This window comes from Plectropomus leopardus, chromosome 19 (genome assembly GCF_026936395.1).
Source record: "Plectropomus leopardus strain MGB_pleo_1.0 chromosome 19, ASM2693639v1, whole genome shotgun sequence".
NCBI classification, from domain to species: domain Eukaryota; kingdom Metazoa; phylum Chordata; class Actinopteri; order Perciformes; family Serranidae; genus Plectropomus; species Plectropomus leopardus.
In genome coordinates this window covers 8,921,915-8,943,466 of record NC_142194.1, presented here as the reverse complement: position 1 = coordinate 8,943,466, position 21,552 = coordinate 8,921,915, and the positions used below count along the sequence as shown (strand labels likewise).

The 21,552-nt window shown below is 40.2% G+C and overlaps 1 protein-coding gene across 4 annotated transcripts in view; it reads left to right on the top strand.

Annotated features, from left to right (window-relative positions):
• sec24c (SEC24 homolog C, COPII coat complex component) overlaps nucleotides 1-21,552 on the top strand; it is a 30,896-nt gene that overhangs the window by 5,491 nt on the left and 3,853 nt on the right. For 2 of the 4 annotated variants that reach the window (XM_088069863.1, XM_088069864.1), the window contains 21 exons: nucleotides 1,282-1,402; nucleotides 2,016-2,182; nucleotides 3,269-4,003; nucleotides 4,714-4,856; nucleotides 6,809-6,877; nucleotides 8,943-9,051; nucleotides 9,258-9,385; nucleotides 11,378-11,516; nucleotides 11,634-11,749; nucleotides 12,750-12,874; nucleotides 13,145-13,336; nucleotides 13,454-13,547; nucleotides 15,052-15,168; nucleotides 15,309-15,479; nucleotides 15,652-15,748; nucleotides 15,835-15,980; nucleotides 16,936-17,074; nucleotides 17,440-17,558; nucleotides 18,632-18,811; nucleotides 20,668-20,853; nucleotides 21,142-21,231. In XM_088069863.1, coding sequence (XP_087925989.1) covers nucleotides 1,282-1,402; nucleotides 2,016-2,182; nucleotides 3,269-4,003; nucleotides 4,714-4,856; nucleotides 6,809-6,877; nucleotides 8,943-9,051; nucleotides 9,258-9,385; nucleotides 11,378-11,516; nucleotides 11,634-11,749; nucleotides 12,750-12,874; nucleotides 13,145-13,336; nucleotides 13,454-13,547; nucleotides 15,052-15,168; nucleotides 15,309-15,479; nucleotides 15,652-15,748; nucleotides 15,835-15,980; nucleotides 16,936-17,074; nucleotides 17,440-17,558; nucleotides 18,632-18,811; nucleotides 20,668-20,853; nucleotides 21,142-21,231 — 3,383 coding nt within the window. The remainder of the gene's footprint in view (nucleotides 1-1,281; nucleotides 1,403-2,015; nucleotides 2,183-3,268; nucleotides 4,004-4,713; nucleotides 4,857-6,808; nucleotides 6,878-8,942; nucleotides 9,052-9,257; nucleotides 9,386-11,377; nucleotides 11,517-11,633; nucleotides 11,750-12,749; nucleotides 12,875-13,144; nucleotides 13,337-13,453; nucleotides 13,548-15,051; nucleotides 15,169-15,308; nucleotides 15,480-15,651; nucleotides 15,749-15,834; nucleotides 15,981-16,935; nucleotides 17,075-17,439; nucleotides 17,559-18,631; nucleotides 18,812-20,667; nucleotides 20,854-21,141; nucleotides 21,232-21,552) is intronic. The other 2 variants (XM_042507299.2, XM_042507300.2) reach the window with 1 other exon arrangement.

Genomic DNA, 21,552 nt, shown 5'->3' with positions numbered 1-21,552 from the left:
TGCAATCATCGAATCCTCTCTGTACTGACGGGCATTATTCTTCCTGCCGTGCTCTTTTCTCAGCGTACAATGGAAGAAGATCTTGTGAGTCTAACACCAGGGATGGTTAAGCATAGCAGCCAAGCAGTTAGTACATTTTTATTTCCAAAAAGAAGTGCGAGATGTTCCAAATTCAATCTCTGCACCTGCTGGTCTTATTTATTTTCTGTTTGCTCACATGGCATTTGTACACACACATTTTGTTGTTGTTTCCAGTAGGGAAGGCAGTGTGTTTTATTTTGCTTTTTTCCTCTGTATGGACGTCACTTTTTTAATAGTAAACTACACTGAACTCACTTTCTCATAACTGCAGCTTTAAAACAGTAAAAACAAAAACCTGACAGTTGCTTTGTTATCAGGTTCCCCAGGGATCCTTAAAGAAATCTTAAAATACATTAAGTTATGAATCTAAAAATAAGGTCTTAATTAGTAATAAAATGTCTTAAATCAATCTCTTAAAAGTCTTAAAAAATGCAGACATTGGGACAAGGATTTTATTAATTTCCTTCTCCCAACTTTGCATCATGAAATCTCAAAATAATTGGTAATATCGATTTTTTAAAAATAATTTTCAGAATTTAACGTTAGGCAGGTCAGAATAGAGGAACCAACAACAGCTTCTCATATATTTAACAGCATATGTTCATTGTTTTCCACTCAATTTTTTAGTGTTTGAAGTGAATCATCTAACTTTTTAATTTGACCAAAAAAATGTTTTATGTTGAAGTCAATATTAGAGCAAAATTGTCCCCAATAAGTAATTGATGCTTGTTATGGTTTTTCCCCTTCAGTTTTGGATATTATAAAATTGGTCTTATATTTTACTTTGAGTGGCAATAAAAAGTCTAAAAAAAATCTTAAATCTAACTCGCCTTAAGCTGAAGGGACCCTGTGCTAAAGCACCGTTCTAAAACTGTCCGCTGTCTGCTGTTTATTTCCGGCCTTCATCAGAACAGCAGTCCCATGAATTTAACCTCTCAGCACGCAGTCTTAGCTACCCTGGTTTCCGTATGCAGTCTGCGCTCCTCCTGATCCCCGAGGCAAAATCTGGGAACGTAATCAGTTAATTCTAAAAATGCATTTGGGCACCACGGTGGCCTATAGCCGTGTTTAGCTCGCTGCGCTAATCTCGTCACATTTGAAAGATTGGTATCAAAGTGAATTCAGGATTAAGTGTCGCGGAGATGTTGATGCTTTTTGCAGGTGTGTGTTTGTGTGTAATGTTTTGTCCTCATGTTTCAGGTCCTGCCAGGGGTCCTCCCGCCTCTGCAGCCCCTCCAGTCTCAGCACCTCAACCATATAATCAGTACAGTCAAGGGGACATGCAGAATGGCCCCCCACCAATGACGCAGGCACCACCCAGGTAATTACATGTTGCATGATTGCTATGCCCTTAACTGTATTTAGACCTTGGGTTTTATTAAACATTGTTTTTTTATCATCAAAATGAACCCCAAACTCTAACTTTTAATGCAGATTAGGATTATTTTTTCTCTGTGCTTAAATATTTAATTTCCTACTTGAGGTTAGCTTGGAGCAGCTTGTTTTTCAAATTGTGCAGGTTTCACTTCATAAATTCAGCTCATTCATCAGATTACACAATCCATTTAACGCTTTAATATTATAAGGAGAAGAAGGAAATGAGCAACAAAAAAAGAAATGTGAAAAGATACAAGTAAGTTCCTGAAAATGAGTTAAAAATATAAATAAATAAGCGAATAAATATAAATATAAAAAAAGGAAATGACCTGGAAAAAGTGCTTTAAAATGATAAAAAAAAAATCAATAACATACTTTTAAATATGTACTTTTGATAATTAGCTATAAATATATTTTTTTCTCTATACATTTTCCCTCTAGGGATAGAGAGGAATTACCTCTATAAATGTGTATATATGATGTTTTTTTTTTGGAAAATCCTGCATGATAATTTTTTCAGTGCATGTACACACACTCAAAGTTTTATGTGTTTGCAGGCCTGCTGTGTCTCAGCCATACAACCCGGGAGCTGTGAGCCTGTCGGGGCCACAGCCCTCTTATCCACAGCATTACGGGGCCCCACCCTCAATGCAGCAGGTCACTAACCAGATGACTGGGATGCACATCACCTCTGGACCACCAACTCCTGCAGGGCCAGGATATGGTGAGTTTGGATGGATTTATAAATTTTAACGTCAGAATAATTATTTGTAACTAAGATTTAGCTTTGTTCTGTAGTGTGTGTGTGTGTGTGTGTGTGTGTGTGTGTGTGTGTGTGTGTGTGTGTTTATTCAGATTGATCTGTTCTTGTTTTTTCTTAATTCTCGTTTTATTTTATCGAGGCAGGGTTCCTGCAGATCCTTAAAAATTCTTAAAAGGCTTTGAATCCATTAATCAAAATATAAGGTATTAAATAGACTTAAACTTTCAAAAATCTAAAATATGCTTAGACATGGGAAGCAGGATTTTCTGATTTTTTTTCTACCATTGCATTGTAACATGTCAAAATAATTTATTACATGTTTTTCTTCTTTTTTATTTGTAAAATAATTTGATCAATTACTTTTTTTATTAACTCGTCATGATGGGAATCCAGGAAGTGGAATCTCACCTGCAGATTGAGAAACACAAAAATCATCCAGAAAACAGACCAGAAATGCCAGATATTTCCCACTTTTGTTAGTAAACTAAATAGATATCTTTATGATAATATAGTGTGTTCAGTGTCTCCTATGTGCTCCACCCTAAAAAGAGTTATTTTTCCAGCATTTGATGTAGATAATCAGACTTTTTTACTGGATAAAAACAGTCATGTTTTTGTTACAGTAAACATTTGGGCAAAATAAAATTGTCCTTGTTCATTTGGGTATGAGAAAATTGGTCTTTAATTCCGCGCGGCATTAAAAAGTCTTAAAAAGTCTTAAGTCTAATTAACCTTCAGCTGTAGGAATCCTACATCGAGGTGGGTACGATGAATACTGGGGCAGAAACTGAGAATGTGTTTCCTTTTTTTTTGGATAAAATTGAAAAAAGGGGGTAAGATTTGACCTCTCCTACTCCTTTTCGGACATGAAATAACTACATGTGTACTGAAAGTGTCCAGTGCGCATTCTGCTGATGTTTTTCTTGCTGATTCTTTTTATTTTCCCATTTTATTCAGCATGTATAAAATATTGATCTTACTAATAACTGATAATAGAGTTTATGTCACCTGGAGATAATGACACGGTCTGTCCCTCTGTCTCCTCAGCTCCTCCTCACAGCTCGCAGCCTCCTGCCAGCACCGCGTACTCAGCCGCACCTCCACCCTCTTACACCCAAGCCCCTCCCCCTGCGTCCTCAGCCCCGACCCAGCCACCACCTCCCAGTGGCCCCGCAGCCTCTCAGCAATACTACGGAGGCCCACCGCCTCCTTCTCAACAGCCATTCAACGCTCCTGCTCCCCCTACCTCTCAACAGCAGTTCACCTCTCCTGCGCCGCCACCTCCTTCCGCTCAGCAAACCTACCCCCCCTCCTCCTTCTCGGGTCCCGCGCCTCCACCTAGCCAAGCTCCCGCTCCCCCAGTGTCCCAGCCACAGCTGTCCTTCCCGCCAACCCAGCCTCCCTTCTCCTCTGCACCTCCACCCGTCGGCCAGCCCGCTTTCGTCCCCGGCCCGCCTCCCCCAGCCCAGGGCTCCTTCCCGCCTAGAGCGCCCCCTCCTTCCTCTCAGCCAGGGTCTTTTCCTCCTCCTGGTCCTCCTCCAACCTCAATGGCCTCTGGTCAGTACCCAGGCCCCATGCCCCCCCAACAACAGCCGCCTCCATCCCAGCCATCCCCCTACCACTCAGGCCCCCCTCCTCCCAGATCTCAGATGCCTCCCACCTCCATGGCGCAGAGCAACCACCTGCCTCCAGGTCCACCGGGCCCTCTAGGTCCTCCTGGGCCCATGCAGCAGCCTCCACCTCAGCCTGGCATGCAGGGAGGATACCCTCCTCAGCAGAACGGTGAGGGCACAGCCGTTAAGCGGACATGGACAGATTTATGTTGTTAACTTCTAGGATTGACTGATGATTATCTACCAAAAAAGTCAAATAATGATTTAATTCAAGTTTAAAGTGTTTTAGTGACAGTGGAGGCAGAATCAATAGACAAAACAAAAATTGTTTCTTAAACAAAACAATAACAAAAGACAGCCTTTGGTGACATCGTGAAGTTGCGATGAAAGTCTGTCTAACGTGACTGAGAAAAACATCATCTTTACAGGCGAGGAAACGTATGAAAGTGTTATTCACGTAACCTTTAGTCAATAGCCACTTAGTCAGTCACATTAACTTGCTAATTTACCATTAGCATCAGATATAGCATCAGAATAGCTGATGTTATGTGGTGAATTCAGTCACATTGTGACGTGAACTTTCAAAACAATCAAACTGAAAATAATCTTTTGCATGTTAAAAGTTGTGCTGTTAAAACATTGCCGTATATATATAAGTATTCTTCCTCTTCTTCTGGTTAATGGCGGATGGTAACTGGTGTTTAAGGTGCATTACCGCCCCCCTCTACAAGAGTGTGTGTGATTCAGTTACATGGAGGTTTTATCGAACATTTATTATATCGCTATCGAGGAAAGTTATATTGAGGCAATTATTTTCAAAGTTTTATCGTCCAGCTCTATTATCTCCATAACTTAGCCATTTCCTTGTTGTCTCTTCAGGTGCATTTGGGCAGGTGAGAGGCCCTCAGCCTGGCTATGCAGGCCCGTATCCCGGGCAACCAAACTATGGAGCCCCCGCTCCAGCACCGGCTCCCGCTCCCCCCGCACAGAAAAGACTTGATCCAGATGCCATTCCTAGCCCGGTGAGCAAACGCGCACACACACACACACACTTTTAAACTAAAATCTTTGGTCCTTTTTGATCTTCACACCATGTTTTGAGATAAAGTAGCAGGGAGGAAAATGGCTCTGAAGTATTTGTTAGTGTGAAAGTAACATGTACACGCGAGTCCACTTTATTTAGTTTTATAAAGACTATAATGTTCAGCTTCTAAGCCGTCTCGCACCGATGATGCAGTGGTGTTGTTGTACTGCGCTGCATTATATAATCAGAGGTGTTTCTCATATTCTCCCCCCCGCCGTTGCATTTAAACAAAAAATTAGGAACACCTCTTCATACAACGTTCGACACCACCTTTAAGATTTTTACCTCTGTAATAAAGATCTAATTGAATTTTCACTTTTCCGACAATGCCAACAAAAATTGGACATTATAAACTTAGAATTTATGGCTGAGCTGTTGTATTGAATTGCATCTGTGATTCTGCATGTATCACACAGGGCTGGGCGGTAAATTATTCTCAGCCAAAAACACACCAAGCATTGAAGTGCAGCCTGCCATGTAATAACAATGGAAAGCAGCAAAGTGCGGCCAAACAAAAATTTCGGGATAGTTTACCTTTTGGTGGTGGGTTGCGGCCAGTAAATACCTGCAGACCTGTGGCATGTTAAACTATGTTATAGGGCTGCTCAATTATGGCAGAATATCCTAATTATGATAATTTTGTCAATATTGAGATTAGATTACTGAGCACGATTACTAATTGACTTTGGAAAACGTGAAAGGTGAAAACTTACGAAAAAACTTGTTTTTTCAAAAATGGATTTTCTGAAACCTCAAATATAATTCAACAGAAAAACAACCTCGAGATAAATTAAACGTGCCACGGCCTGGCTGAGATTCAGTTTGGGCTTTTAGGAAGAGGCAAAGGCACAACGCTGTGAAAGGAAGCAGTGCATTTTGTGACACAAGACAAAACGAGAACATCATTGCAAAACAGAATGCGGCAGAGAAATCCTTTTATCTCGATTATCTTGTTTTTCTAAATGTTTCAAGCCAAAATCGTAGCTGAAAGTAAAGTTTGATGAATTGCCCAAACCTACTGTGTTAAAAAGAAATTCATTTGGCCTGAAACACAAGGTGATGCCTTTCAGCCACAGAAAAATGTGATTATTAATATTTTGTCACTGCTTGGTGTGTTTTCAGCATTACATTGAACTGGATTTCTAATGATAATGAACATGTTATGGTATCATAATGTTCTGTTCTGTCATCTAAATGTGTTATACTAAACAGTATTTTTTGACAAAATTATATAACGATGACTGTTTTAGTTCAACACAATAATTTACATCACAGTCCAATAGGAATTCGATAGTGTCTCTGCTGACTTGTGTGGTGTGGGACGGTGTCTTATAGTCTGTTAATAATGTATTTTTTGTCATAATGCAGTTTTTAACCATCTTTTTTTGCCAAATCTTTATTGAAAAAGAGACATTTTTTAATTTTAATTGGATTTTTACATTAAAATTCAGAGAAAAAAGTGAAACACAAAATATTATTAACTCAATCTGGGACATCACGTTCACTCCTAGATATCAGAGTGTACATTTATGAATTGATTATTGACAGATTATCATGATATTTCCAAGCTTTGGCACAACAGAACAGTGATATTTTCATTGCGTAACCTCCTGTAACTGTCTTTACAATTTATTGCTGCTTAGCATGTGTGTCAAACAGGCTACTGGTTTATTAGTCTATATCTACTTTCGCTTGACTGTCATAGTCCACAGTACCACTAATCTATAATCAATACTACTGATCAGTTTCTGTCTGAATAACAACAATGCTGCCTGCTACTCGGAATAGTCTGCTGAGTTTTCTCTTCTCACACTTTATATTTTCACTCTTTCTATTTATTTATTTTGTCCTGTTTTGCACAATTTGCTGGACAAACTTTTGAATGTAAAGCAAGCGTCTGACATGCCGGCTGTGCAGAAATCAAGACATAGAATAGATCCAGACGCTATCCCCAGCCCAGTAAGTTTCCTGTGTGCCTGCCTTTTCCTCCGCTTCATCCTGTCCTCTCTGCCCGCTCGCACTAACGCACAGCTTCCACCTCCCGCTCTTTTCCTCCCTCACCCTCAGTGATAGTCACACTGTGAACGACGGGCTCCGGTTGGAAATAAGACAAACTTAGACCTGTGCTCTGTCATGTAAATGGGTCACTCATCCCTGCTTATTACCATGTTTCCCAAAAATAGTTCTCATTTAATAGGACTGGTATTATACACTGATACTCCACATGCATTTTTTGTATCTTATTTATTCTAGCAATAATGCCCAAATAGTCACAGTCCAAACAAAAAAACAGAATGAATGACATTGTTTAAAGGAACAGTAGTAGTTTTATATTTTGGAAAAACTGTTTATTTATTCTCTTGCCAAGAATTAGATAGAAAGATACCACTCACATGTCTGTTGACTACATAAAAAGCTACATTAGCTAAATAAGCTTTGCAAAAGGACTCCGAAGGGTCAGTTCATGCCAGCTCAAAAATAACTATGTAAAAAGTTTTATTATTTTATAAGAGTTTCAGGACTTGCACTGTCCTGTAATTCTTCTCTCTTCTCATTTTTGCAGTTGTTTGTATTTTCAGCCTCACAAATTGCTGCTTTTCCACTTGAATTGGTTGAAGTTTGTACTGAACATCTAAGAAAGCCTAATGATAATTAGCAACATGCATCCAAGTTATCAATTATTGGCCGAAGAAAGTCCGAGGTGACATTATATATCCTCGACAGGTCACTAGACTGTCACAAGGAGATAATATGCAACATGTATACATGTAAATAGCTGTTGCTGAATGATTTACACTAACCAAATGATTTTTTTTACCTGAACAAAGAGTTGTTAACTTTAAAATACTCATATTTCCATGTTAATAAAACCCAATTTGAATTCTGTGTAGTGTTAATAAAGTTATATCACATCTAAGAGTTATTTGGTCCTGCTTTAAAAAAAAAAAAAGAGTAACATAGCTCTTGTTAAATGTAGTTTCAGAGCTGAAAAGCCCACTTTTTAATATTTTGACTGTATATTTTCCCATTAGGGATTATGTTAATTTTTGTTATCTTTTTTTAAATGGGAAGTGTAAATATGAATTGTAGATATCTACAATAATTAATAAAATATTAAAGATATTACATATCAGCTGATTCATTTTTCTCCACAGTTGGTCAGCCTCGTGTGTGCCGCATACTAGATGAGAAGTCTGACAACCAAAGCTCATTAATTAACACCTTTTATCTTGATTGTTAAATTACTGCAAGAAAACTTTAAAGACAACAAACAGCATTTTAAAGGGGGTTCTCATCTAAGTCTCTGCATTTCCCAAAATGTTAAACTGTCCATTAGGAAACTTATTTGTGTCTTAAAGACTTAAAAGAGAATTTATTTGAAATGCAAGTCATATTAGTCAGGCCTTCTTAGATTACTTATATTCTTAATGACATTGCCCAAAAGATAATCTCCGTTTAAAGCAATCACTTGAGCTTTTATTGACAGATTTATCAGTTTTCCACTCCACTTATCATCACATCCATCATAACTGTGCTACTCATTCCTCCTCACTCGCTGCCATCTCACTGTTTCTGTGTGTTTCATGAGCCCATCTCAGTTCTGACAGCTTGAGAGTACTTTTTAGGGTTTGTCATTCATCAAGCTCAGACAGCGACCACCTCAAACCTCCTCTCTGCATGCTTGCCTGCGATGTTTTGACTTAACCACAATCCCTTGCATTAATGGCATGCCTTATAAATCCTGCGCTTTTTCAAGGAGGTGTCACTCTAGCCATACCTTGATTGGGATTTTTTTTTCATCCACAGATGTTGATGTGTGTTCAGTGTGTGTTTGGTAGCTGCAGATGTGTGTGTGTGTGTGTGTGTAGGGGTTGTTTGAGGTCATCTCCTGCATGCGTGTTAAATGTCCCCCTTTAAGACTGTGTGAGACAACGGGACAATGCACTGTGCACTTAACTGTGTGTATTTCTGCTGTTAACATGTGAGACTTAAAGATATTTTTGTTTCCTTCTCTCCTTTTTAGATCCAGGTCATAGAGGATGACAAGGCTAAGACCACCGAGCCATTCACCACAGGGGTCAGAGGTCAGGCCCCACCGCTGGTCACCACCAACTTCCAGGTCAAAGACCAAGGTGAGTTGTACTTCCTGTGAGCACATTCACACCTGACAGCTTCTCGTTTGATAAGAAGTATTCAGAATTAACTCCCCAAATCTCACTGAATTATCCTTTAACTCATTTCTTCCCCCCTCTAGAAAAAATGGAAAAGTCCATGTGAGAAATGTATGAAAAATGTAAACATTTTGATATTCATGGCAAATTAATGTGTGTGTGTTCAGGGAATGCCAGTCCCAGGTTTATTCGCTGTACGGCCTACAACATGCCTTGCACAGCCGATATGGCCAAGCAGTCTCAGGTGCCTCTGGCCGCCGTCATCAAGCCCCTCGCCACGCTGCCGCCAGATGAGGTGAGCGACGCCCCCTCCTCTCTTTTTTCTCTCTCTCTCCTGTATTATACATTTTGTAAGCCATATATAGACAGGGCTGCTTCCTTATCTGGACTAGGGTTTACATGATAGCATCTAAGTTAAATACTGTGTTAATTTGAAAGCCATTAAAAGCAAAAGAGGAAACGTTTTTGACATCAAGCAAGATGCAAAATATGCAAGATTTTGTTGACAAATGGTGGAATAAGTTGCGAGTCATGAGAGTTTTGTGTGGAATATTTATAGCATATTACCTCGAGGTTTGTGACTGAACGTAGAGCTGCTACCAGGGTGTATGCAGGTGCTAAATTCAATTTTATAAATATGAGGCCTTATGAAAGTTATTAAATACTCAAACAAATCTTTAAACCTAACACTGTTTGGGCGTCAGCGGCTTTGTGGATAGAGCGGGCGCCCGATGTACAGAAGCTGAGTCCTTGCCATAGCAGTCGTGGGTTCGACTCCGGGCTCGTCCCTTTGCTGCATGTCGTCCCCTCTCTCTCCCCCTTTCACACGTACACTCTGTCCTATCAAATAAGGTGAAAAAAGCCAAAATAATATCTTAAAAAAAAAACACTGAACCTAAAACTGTCTTTTTACTTTATACTTGTACTTATCTGTTGGAAAAATTTAGATTAACCTAACTCACTCTAGTAACCATAATTCCCTCATAAAAACCCTCCTCTGCACAGGACCACATATATACCTAAGACTTGTGCACTTACCTATAATGATTGAATAAGAAAAATAAGATTTGTCTTTGGACTGTTGAATAAAACAAGAGCTTTAAGTACTCCCCTCTTGGCTGTGATAAATTAAAATTGTTTATTGTTTAAGTGTTTAGATCCATAGTTGTGTTATTCTGAACAAGCCTCCTTTGCTTTCCACTCCTCGTTCGTGCAGCTCTATCCTCCACTGGGATTTTGTAACAGTCGGACTGATTTAACCCTTATCCTGATTTAAAAAAAAAAAAAAAAAAGATTAATTTTCAGAGAAATGCCTGCAGTGTTGTTTTTATGACAGGATGTTTGTAATGTCAGTGGGATAATCTGTCTGGAAATCACAGAGGTAGGAGCGGCTGCATGACCTTGTTTCATCACATGTGAAACAGATATCCATCTGGACGAGTTTTACGCTCCATCATTTTGACACTTTATATAAAACAGGGTGTAAGTGTTACTTTACATTATGTCCTTTTTGAGTCATCCCGCTTACATTATGATTTTAGATGAAGTCACCGTTGTAGCTAAGTTGTACGAATCAAGTCTGTCAGCCTCAGATATCCAGATTATTGGAGATTCAACCTTTCAATCAAGTGTTATTTATATTGCACCTTTTCGAACAAATAGAATGCAATTCAAGGTGCTTTACGGTTAGATTAAAGAAATAAAAACAAGAACAACATATGAAACAAGCAAAAATGGATCTTAAAAAAATAGAATATGAATAAAAAACAAAAAAATATTGATTGTAAGACACTACATAAAAGCTAAACTAATAAGATTTTTAGTTTATGTTTAAAAGTATCAATATTTCCAGCTCCTCTCAGATCCTCCGCCGGGCTGCTCCAGCATTTTGGAGCATAATGGAGCAGGCTCTGCTAAAAGCAGAATCACCAAATGTTTCAGTTATACTTCATGGAAAAGCAAAAAAAGAAGAGTCAGAAGATCAGAGGGTTCATAAACTGAAAGCATCTCTGAGATGTAGTCTGGTGCAAGGCCGTACGGTGGCTTATGAAATGCTATGTACACTCGCCACCATTGAAAATGAGGATCTCCCTTAATGACTCTCAAGTATAAATAAATTAATAAAAATAAACTAATAAAAGAAAAAAATGCAGAAAAAAAGAAATCAATGCAGAAAAGGCAGCCAGTGTAAAGTTTTGAAAAACAGGCGTAATGTGTGTTCTCCTTCTGGTCTGTCTAAAAGAATTTGGGGGTCTTCTCTTAATCCTTTCATTGCATCTCTTTTTAGACGCCTCCGTACCTGGTGGATCACGGCGAAGGCGGTCCAATCCGCTGCAACCGGTGCAAGGCCTACATGTGTCCGTACATGCAGTTCATAGAGGGCGGTCGGCGCTTCCAGTGTGGCTTCTGCAGCTGCGTCACAGAGGGTGAGTTTGTGTTGGCATTCATGTATTCTTTTTTTTATAATTATTATTATTATTACGTTTTAATTAAACTCCGTGTGCCGATATTATCCATTTGTCCGTCTTGCTCGTTTCCTGTAGTGCCTCCACATTACTTCCAGCATCTGGACCACACTGGTAAGAGGGTGGACTGCTACGACAGGCCGGAGCTCTCGCTGGGCAGCTACGAGTTCCTGGCCACGGTTGATTACTGTAAGGTAAGTCCTGGGATTAAAAGGGGTCCTTTCTGCAGGAAACTGACCATTTGCTGAATGAACTCATATGACCCTGTGAAAACGATTTATAGCGCATGTTTGAAAGTGTATTCAGGGCGTGTCCAACCTCTCATTCTAAGTAAATGGTGCTAATTTGTGATGCATTTAATTCCTGAATAAAAAATAGATGTGTTTTGGGTGTAGCTTGAATTTAACCAATAAGACTGTCATCTCTCTTTTAAAGCCAGCTTTTACTGCTGGCATGTGGCACAGCTGGCATATTATAATTTGTCAGGGACAAGATTTAAGAAGTTCAGTAGGCTCATAGTCGTGCCTCCTCGTGCTTGTTGTGTTTACAAATTAGACCAAATTGACAAAAACTAAAACTCAAGATGTTTCCTGTATATTTTTATGTTATTGTTGTGCAATTATGTAAGTGTACAATATCTTTTCAGGCAGTTTTCAGGGATATTTTGTTTGTTTAGATATTTTGGGGGCTTTTTAGTCTTAGTCTCTTGTAAAAGGGAGAAATAAGGGGATGATATGCAGGTAAGGGCTGCAGGTTGGAGTCAGACTCGTGGCCCCTGCATCAAGGACACAGCCTCAGTGCACGGGGCGCCTGTTCTGCAAAGTGAGCTGATGGGCGCCCCAGTTTTTCTTTCTTTTTTGAGTTTTTTTTTTTTTTAAATTGATTTATTTATTTTAACCATGGAGCCTTGTTCTTAGTGACATTGAGAAAGTAAAAGATGCCATTTTGGACGCAGGTTTTCCCTCAGCTTGTAAAGTGCTGCAGCTGTGACACCAACACTAAGACTGAATCAGCAATTACAGTGTTTCTTTTTGTTTGTTTGTTTTTGTTTAAAGAAATTTTAATTTTATTTGATATAATTTCAGGAGAGAGGCCCGTATGTTTTTCATTGATACACCAAACTGATGCTTCATAACTGATGAGAAATAAAGTTCTTGTGTCTATGCTTGACTTAATGCACATCGTCTCTAACAGAACAACAAGATTCCTCAGCCTCCTGCCTTCATCTTCCTTATCGACGTTTCCTACAACGCTGTGAAGAGCGGCATGGTTAACATCGTCTGCCAGGAGCTGAAGACTCTACTGGACTACCTGCCCAGGTACGCAAACACATGAACACACACGGGAGGGAAGGAAAGGAGCCGGGAAAGAGAGAGGGAGGAGACAAATGAAAACCGGTAAGGAAGAGAAAGGAAAGATGGAAAAGAAAAGGAAAATGCTATAAAGGAGAGGATAGGAGGAAGTAAAGCTTGCAGCAGAAAAGAGAAAGAGGAGGGAAGGAAGGAGAGAGAATCAGAAATGGAAAAGAAGGAAGGAGGGACGGAAAAGTGTGTCAGTTTATACGCTCATGTCATCCTCTGTGCGTCCAGGGAGAACCCAGAGATGGACTCGGTGGTGCGGGTCGGTTTCGTCACCTATAACAAGGTTTTGCACTTCTACAACGTCAAGTCGAGCCTGGCCCAGCCTCAGATGCTGGTGGTGTCGGATGTATCAGACATGTTTGTGCCCCTGCTCGACGGCTTCCTGGTCAACGTCAGTGAGAGCCGGCTAGTTATCGAGAGGTGAGAAGACACAAACCAGACACACACACAAACACACACACATTAATATGTATATAAGAGGTGTGTACAAACAGACAAATTGGTCTGATAAACTGATTGGCTGTTTGTGTTTTCCAGTTTGCTGGACCAGATCCCAGAGATGTTTGCAGACACCAGGGAGACCGAGACGGTCTTTGGACCCGTCATCCAGGCAGGACTGGAGGCACTCAAGGTAACCACATATTACCGTTACAAGTCTGGGAAGTCTTTCCAGGTCTTGATACACTTGTTGTGAAGTTCTCTGTGTATTTAAATGGAAAACAGTGTTTTTGTTTACATCCAGTGTTACTCACAAAGACACATTTTGTGCATCCTTCAGGTGGCGCTGGGCGACGTGGCCTAAAATGAAATCCGATTTATGATTTTAATTGATTTTTTTTTCTTCTTAAAAATAAAACTACAAAACTCAAAACAAGTTTTGCCCAGTTTTTACTCAAAACAATGAGTTACTGTCCCTGTTAAATGGTGGTTAATCTCATCCTCTGCTCAGGATGTAAGAAGCTCCCGAAATCTCTTTGTTTTCCTAATTTGCGGAGATTTCCGGATGCCGTTCTTCTTCGAGTTAGCTGCTAGGCAAGACGACATAACAGCGCAATTTTTCTGACTTGAACAGAACGTGTAAAAGGGGCTGCTGTGTTTACTGGTTCAATGTCACCACCTGTAGATCAGTGGAGAAGTGAAGGCACCTATAGAGTACCTAGTTTAGATTTTAAAAAAAGCTTTTTTGTTTGTTTGTTTGTTTGTTTTTCAGAAATTCAAAGAAAATATTGTTGGGTATAATTTAAAGTTTTTTTTCTGTTGTTGTTTGGGGAGCATTTAACCTTTTTTTTGAAAGCTGACAGGATAAAGGCAAAGGGGATGACAAAGGTCCAAATCCAGAATTAATTTAATGTAATGTAATTGAATGCTTTTACTGTAATTTAATGCTTTTACTCACAACATTTTCCAGGAACCATTTTAGGAATTTCAGTTCCTGATGTTTAAAGTTTGCAAAACATTTTGATTTGGAAAGGGCTATGTTATGTTTCTTGTAAATACAACTGAGGTGACAAGTTTACATTTGCTGAGATATAATTTGCATCTGTCAGCAGCCAAAATCATCAAGTGAACCCTCAAATCAGAATCAGAATTTCTTTATTTGCCATTGCACTAAAAATACAAAAAAATTGGAGCACTGCTCAAGTGAGGCGTTTATTTCAACACACAGTAAAAAACACATGCACACCATAAACATCACAATAAGACAAACACATTTACACAACAACAAATAAAGATACAGTGACATGGTTCGTGTAGATGATGCGGTGCGACCTGCATAATTAGAGTTTAGCTTCATTTAAAGCAATTATTGCAGTTGGAAAGAATTCATTCCTCAGTATGCTAGTCCTTGTTTTCAGACATCTGTAGCGTCTGACTGTTGCCACCCTGAGTGTCCACGGTGACAACTGTCCTGAGAGATTTTTGTGGCTCTAGAGAGGATTTCTAAGTTTGCAATTTCCTCTAGGGAGGGAAGAGCAGAGCTGATTTTTTGGGCTGTGTTGATCACTCTCTGTAAGACTCTGAAACCACAAATCTGCAGAAATGACTCAGGCTTGATCTCCGTCATGGCGCCATCTCTGTACTGCTGATAAGCCTGCCCTGATGTGTTTAATGTTTCTGTGGGGTTTTTTTCTCAGGCTGCAGACTGCTCAGGGAAGCTGTTTGTGTTCCACACATCTCTGCCCATCGCAGAGGCTCCTGGAAAACTCAAGAACAGAGAAGACAAGAAGCTGATTGGGACAGATAAGGAGAAGGTAAATGTCAGTGTAGCACGTAAATGTATTGTGTTTTTACATTGTAGTCTGTTGTATGTAGCATCTTTATATATATCTGTCATATATTTGGGACAAAAAAGACTACACACTGACTCCCCGTCCTCTCCTGTCGCCCTCAGTCTCTGTTTCAGCCCCAGGTGAGTTTCTACAACAACCTGGCGAAGGAGTGTGTAGCACAGGGCTGTTGCGTGGATCTCTTCCTGTTCCCCAACCAGTATGTGGACGTTGCCACGTTAGGGGTGGTTCCTGTCTCCACTGGAGGTTCTGTCTACAAATACACCTACTTCCAGGTGAGAGAAAATCTCGCTCTCTTTCTCTCTGTGTCATTCTGATCTTGGACGTGGATTATATTTAGGCAGAGTTTGATGATGCACTGTAGCACCTGTAGCTGTTTCGCTTCAGTGTTATTTGCAGGCAACATGTAACTTTAATTTATAACCTGTGATGTTGTTTCTATCCCAGGCTCAGTCGGACAAGGAGCGATTCCTCAACGACCTTAGACGAGATGTTCAGAAACTCGTAGGCTTTGATGCCGTCATGAGGGTGCGAACCAGCACAGGTGAGGCTCTCATACTTTAAAAAAAAAAAAAAAAAGAAACGCACAAAAAAACTGAGATAACTGACTTGACAATCCGCTCCTCTCAGGTATCCGAGCGACAGACTTCTTCGGCTCCTTCTTCATGAGCAACACGACAGATGTGGAGCTTGCAGGCCTGGACTGTGACAAGGCCATCACGGTCGAGTTCAAACACGATGACAAACTCAGCGAGGAGTCGGGGGCTCTCATGCAGGTGTGCATGTTTTTGTGTGCAAAGAAATCCTTTTAGGAGAAGGAAACACATTTTAATTTATAGCTTCCAAATCAGCTATTTGAGGATGACCTTAGCTCTGAATATTTCCAAAACACCAGTGAGTCAGATTACTTCAGGTAACCTAATCTGACGTCGCTGACATCAAATCAATCAGTCTGTTAACGAGGCATCCGAATAATTTTATATTAGACGGCTGTAATAACAACTCGCAAGTAGAGTTGGGTAAATTTCGGATTTTAACAGTCTGTTCTTGTGTACAAACTTAAACTGGTTTGATTTGATGCAAACTGGCTGAGCCTGTATTTGCGTTGTGACCAGGGCTCCCGCGGATCCTTGAAAAGTCTTAAAAGGCATTAAATTCATTCATCTTAAAATAAGGCTTTTATTGGTATTAAATTGACTTAAATAGTATTTCAAAAGTCTTAAAAAAATGCTCAGGAAGTCAGATTTTATTAATCTTTTTTTCCTGAAAATAATTTAATAAATTCATGTTCTTAAAATCATGGAAATCATGATTCAACTCGTGGAATCTCACATGCAGTTGTGAAAAACAAAATTGCCCAGAAAACTGTGCAGAAATGCCAGATATTTCCCACTTTTATCGGTAAACCAAATAGATAGTTTTATGATACTATATGTTCATTGGCATCATTGTGTTCCACTCTAAAAAGGATTTTTTTTTTCAACATTTAACATAGATTATCTTGCTTTTTCTTATCAAAAGTCATGTTTAATTCTACAATAAATGTTAGGGGAAAATGACATTGTCCTCCTTCAGTAAATACTCACCAGTCATTTTTGAAGGTTCTGCCTTCATTGCAGTTTTAACCTGGAAAGCCTGATGCACAGCTGCATTTAGTAAAGCTGAAAAAACTGCCAACTCTGCCCGAGCCAGTTCATTTGTAAGAAATGCATGTTTTTTGTTTACCTCTAGTGCGCCGTGCTGTACACCAGCTGCAGCGGCCAAAGGCGTCTCCGCATCCACAACATGGCGGTCAACTGCTGCTCGCAGCTGGCTGACCTCTACCGCAACTGTGAGACCGACACAATCATCAACTTCTTCTCCAAATACGGTGAGGACGAGCTTACACAGCAGAATATCTGCTTCACTGCTGTTCAGTGTCTCTGAGCGGAGGAGCGACGACCATACGAATGTACACATCTAGCGTTTTACTCTAAGAGTCAGAATAAGGTGTGAGTGGAGAAATGAAAAACATTTTCTAAAAATACTGTCAAGCACAGCAGCTTCAGTGGAGCTGCAGCTGCTCTTTGTGAATGTTCGCAGCTTTATAAGTTAGAAGCAGGGCGTCAATCACTCAGCATCCACGTGATAATGTGATGGTTACCTGCAGATGTCTGTTGATTTTATGAAAAGCTGTTTGTAATTGGTTCCCTTTCAGGATTATACGCCTTATTTTCTTGTTTTTGTGTGTTGCAGCTTACCGAGGCCTCCTGAACAACCCCACTAAGGCGGTGAGAGACACTCTGGTCAACCAGTGCGCTCAGATTTTGGCCTGCTACCGAAAGAACTGTGCAAGCCCCTCATCAGCTGGTCAGGTACTGAAAACCCTCAGCTCACTGTGTATATATATATCAGATTTCTCATGCACCGTCACTGAGAGGAATACCAGGTGTTTAAGTCTCCCTCCAGGCATATTTTATAAAGGACCTATTCATCATTTTCAAGCTCAAACTAGAACCTGTTTACATGCTTTTAGAGTCAAAAAAGCACTTTATGTACTTCGCAGTGTTGCTGCTGGAACACTTGTGTTCGCCCTCTGTCAGAGACGCTCTGTTTTAGTCTCTTTAAGCCCCCCTCCTGAAAAAAGGCCAGTCTGCTCTGATTGGTCAGCATTTCTCGTCTTTCCTATCTCAGCATCTCTGCGTCGTCATCGCAGCCGGGGAAGGACTGTAACAGAGAATAGCGGCATATATGTATTAGTGACGCACCTAATCGAGATGCCCAGCAAAAATTTTGCTCTCAAATTTTAGGTAAATGCACGGACGTCACCTCCTTCAGCAGAGGAATGTGAAAACGGCTCTTTAGTGACAAACTTTGCAAAGATACAACCATTCACTACGCTTACATGATGTTAGAAAAAGTCAGATTTTTATGTTATACAGACTATAGCTGGAAAAACACGTGTACCTGCCGTGGAAGAGTTGGACATACTTCCGTCAATAAATCAGTTCAATAGTCCAATTAAATGGCCTGATCAAGCTGTAACCGTAGCTCGACTAAACTGTGCATGCAAACGTACTGATTATAGTCAAGGTCACACATTTTAGGGGACAGAAACAGAAAAAAACACTTTTTTTTGTTTGAGTGGAAGAGGACTTTAAAACAAACATTACATAAAGTAAAGTGGCCGATGTGGAAATAGAAAAAGACCAACAAACTACACTGCAGTGCACCACAACCAAAACAAGCAGTGCAGAGTTATTTATATGGCTGTTATGCAACATTAGCAGGATCAGGATCCCGTTTTGCATTGCGCTAAATGTCAGAGATTTATTAAAAAGTAAACAGCACAATTGATTCACTTCAATATGTTCAAGTTCTGAAGCTCTGCATTCACACATATTTACACATCATCACATTTATAACCGTACCTGCGTGTGTTTTCCAGCTGATCCTTCCAGAGTGTATGAAGCTGCTGCCGGTCTATCTCAACTGTGTGCTGAAGAGCGACGTGCTGCTGCCGGGAGCAGACGTGTCGCTGGACGACCGGGCGTACCTGAGGCAGCTGATCAGCTGCATGGACGTCACGGAGAGCCACGTCTTCTTCTACCCCCGCCTGCTGCCACTGGTGAGCGCACACAAACAGCATCGCAGAGGTCTCCTCTCGTCACCTCAACTGTTGGATGGTGCAGCATCTCAGTTATGAAAAAAGAGAGTTCATCTTCCTGAATTATTTGGCCCAGTACCAATTTCCACCGAAGTCACAGTCAACAGATGTGCACAGATTTCGTTTATGTAATTATTTCCTGTAATATGATGCCTGGAGAATGTCACTTGTGAAGCTTCTGGAGGGTTTTTAGGCAGTTCTTTAGCCGTCGTCATTCAAAGTCGGAGGTCAGAATTTACCATTTGAAATTTCCGACTTCAAAGCGTTCCAGGCACACAACACCAAACGTAAATGTATTTTTTTTACACTTGGTGAATTTATGTGCAGAGCAGGTCTTAATGTTTGATAGTAGATGTATGTATTTTAATTTGATACATGCAAATATACTTTATGTTGCCTTTTAGTAATTTCTTACCATTTACAAAGCGCGCCTCTGTGGACGCTGCCATTGTTGTGTGACGTCAGACCGCTGAGGTCAGGTTGAACTCCGACTTTGAGTGGCATTGAATATAAATGGTGAAAGGTTACTGTGACTTCATAAAACATATTTTTGATGAAGTGATTACATTTTATATCCAAAAGGTCAAAAGTCAGCTAAACTGTGACACCAGTACGATCTGCAAAAACATGTTTCTGGCCATTATTCAGCATCATAATTCGGAGACAAAAGGGGAAACATTTTGGCTGGATACTGAATCGGGGACACTAATCTTGGGCGTCCTCCTTCAAACTACTGGTTGTAGAGATCTCCTGCGCTGCCGGGGGAAGATGTGTGTGAAGCATCCATGTTTTCACAGACGTGGAGGTAAACTGTGAGAGAAAGTTGGCCCTGTTTTCTACGGGCAGAGGCATTTCTGTGATCATCAAAGGGCCAGGGCTCACAACTGATCTAAAGTTTCATAAAAGCGTTAAAAGTGTTTGCCGCTGTCTTACTCGTCATGATTACAGCCTGCGTGTTATTAATAAAACTGTTTGTCAAAACCAGATGAAAATAAATCTGCATATTAATGCTCTGACAGAACAAAGAAGCAGACAGAGGGCTGTTTTTGATGATGATGCTTTTGAACGTCCTCCATCACAGCGACACTGTGTGTGATTCTCACGTGCAAAGTCTGCAGCGTTGTGGACTGAATCAGCTCTGCCGTGTGTCCGAGTACAGTCTGAGACTGGGCCCGCGCTCACGTCTCTACACCTTATTTTGATCCCCTACAATAGTGTCGTCGCGAGGTCAAAGCTGCAAGCTTTTGCACACTCTAGTGTTAAAACTGTGAATAAGAAAAGACCATCATAAGGATTTTTTTATTAGTCTGAAGCTGAAAATACACTTTATTAGTTCAGATTATTCAATTTAGATTATTTCTAGACATCACCATATAAGAAAACCACTTTAAATTATTAATTTTACTTTTAATATATTTCATTGTTATTTTTCTTATGTACATTTACACATTATAGCGTTATGTATCATTTATGTTTTCGTACAGAGCCTCTAAAGTCCTGAAAGTTGATGTTTCTCTTGAAAATCTTCTAAAGAAAGTGGGAAAGATTTTAAGTTTTATCTCTGCAAAGAGGCGTTGTGTTACACAAACCCTTCGTTGTATTTGTTTAACTTCTCACACGGATGTTGAGTGTGGTGTTTTAAAAGCTCCTCAGCTGCCTTGTGATACATTTTCAGATTGTGCTTTAAGTTTGTGTTCATCTTTGCCGTTTAAACAGGAGTGATGTTCGCAGGGGAGTAAAAAGAAGCACTTGTGCAGCCAAGTGTTTGTCCAGTAGATGGCAGCGCTAACACATTCATCTATTATCGTTTCCTCTAGGTGAAGTTGGAAAGCGGGTCGCTGCCGGTGGCGGTGAGGGACTCGGAGGAAAGGCTGTCTAAAGGCGGAGTTTACCTCCTGGAGACGGGACTCCACCTCTTCCTGTGGGTGGGAGCCAGCGCTCAGCAGGAGCTGCTGCTCAACATCTTCGGCACGCCGAGCTTCAGCCAGATCGACCCGAGCTTGGTGAGAGGAACCAGATCCGCCTCCGTGTTGTGCTTGTAGACCGTAGCTGACTGACCGACCCTCTGCCTGCAGGTCAATGTGTTTACGAGGGACGGCCGTCCAAATAATAAGTCAAACAACAAGTCGCAGCTGTTCTTTAGTATACCACACTTTATTCCTCAGATGTTTTCTGCTTTTTTCCCTCCGTCACCTTTAATAGTCCTAATATCAGTACTGCTTTATATATTTTTGCAGCATTATTTGTAACTTTTTTTTATAATCTGTGGGTGTGACTGCTCTTCGTTTCAGTCAAGTCTGCCAGTGCTGGATAACCCCTTATCTCAGAGACTCAGAGAGATCATCGAATCCTCCAGAGCGCAGCGATCACGATACATGAAGGTACTTTTTCTCTTTTCCGCATTATGTCTGCGGTGACTTAAAGTCCAAACACTTTGTGTCCCCCTTTTGTTATTTCTCTGTCCTGTTCATTTAAAAAATAAAAATAAAAAATCCTCACAAAACATGTGTTTTGGCCATGACCCTAATATTTTATATTTATACATATATGTATATATATATATATATATATATATATTTTGATTTTTTTCTCCACAAGTTCCTCTTGAGAAAGATTTAAATTTTTAACTTGATCAAAAAAATAATGTTTAATGTTGAAGTAAATATATGGCCAACTTGTAATAATAATAATAATAATAATAA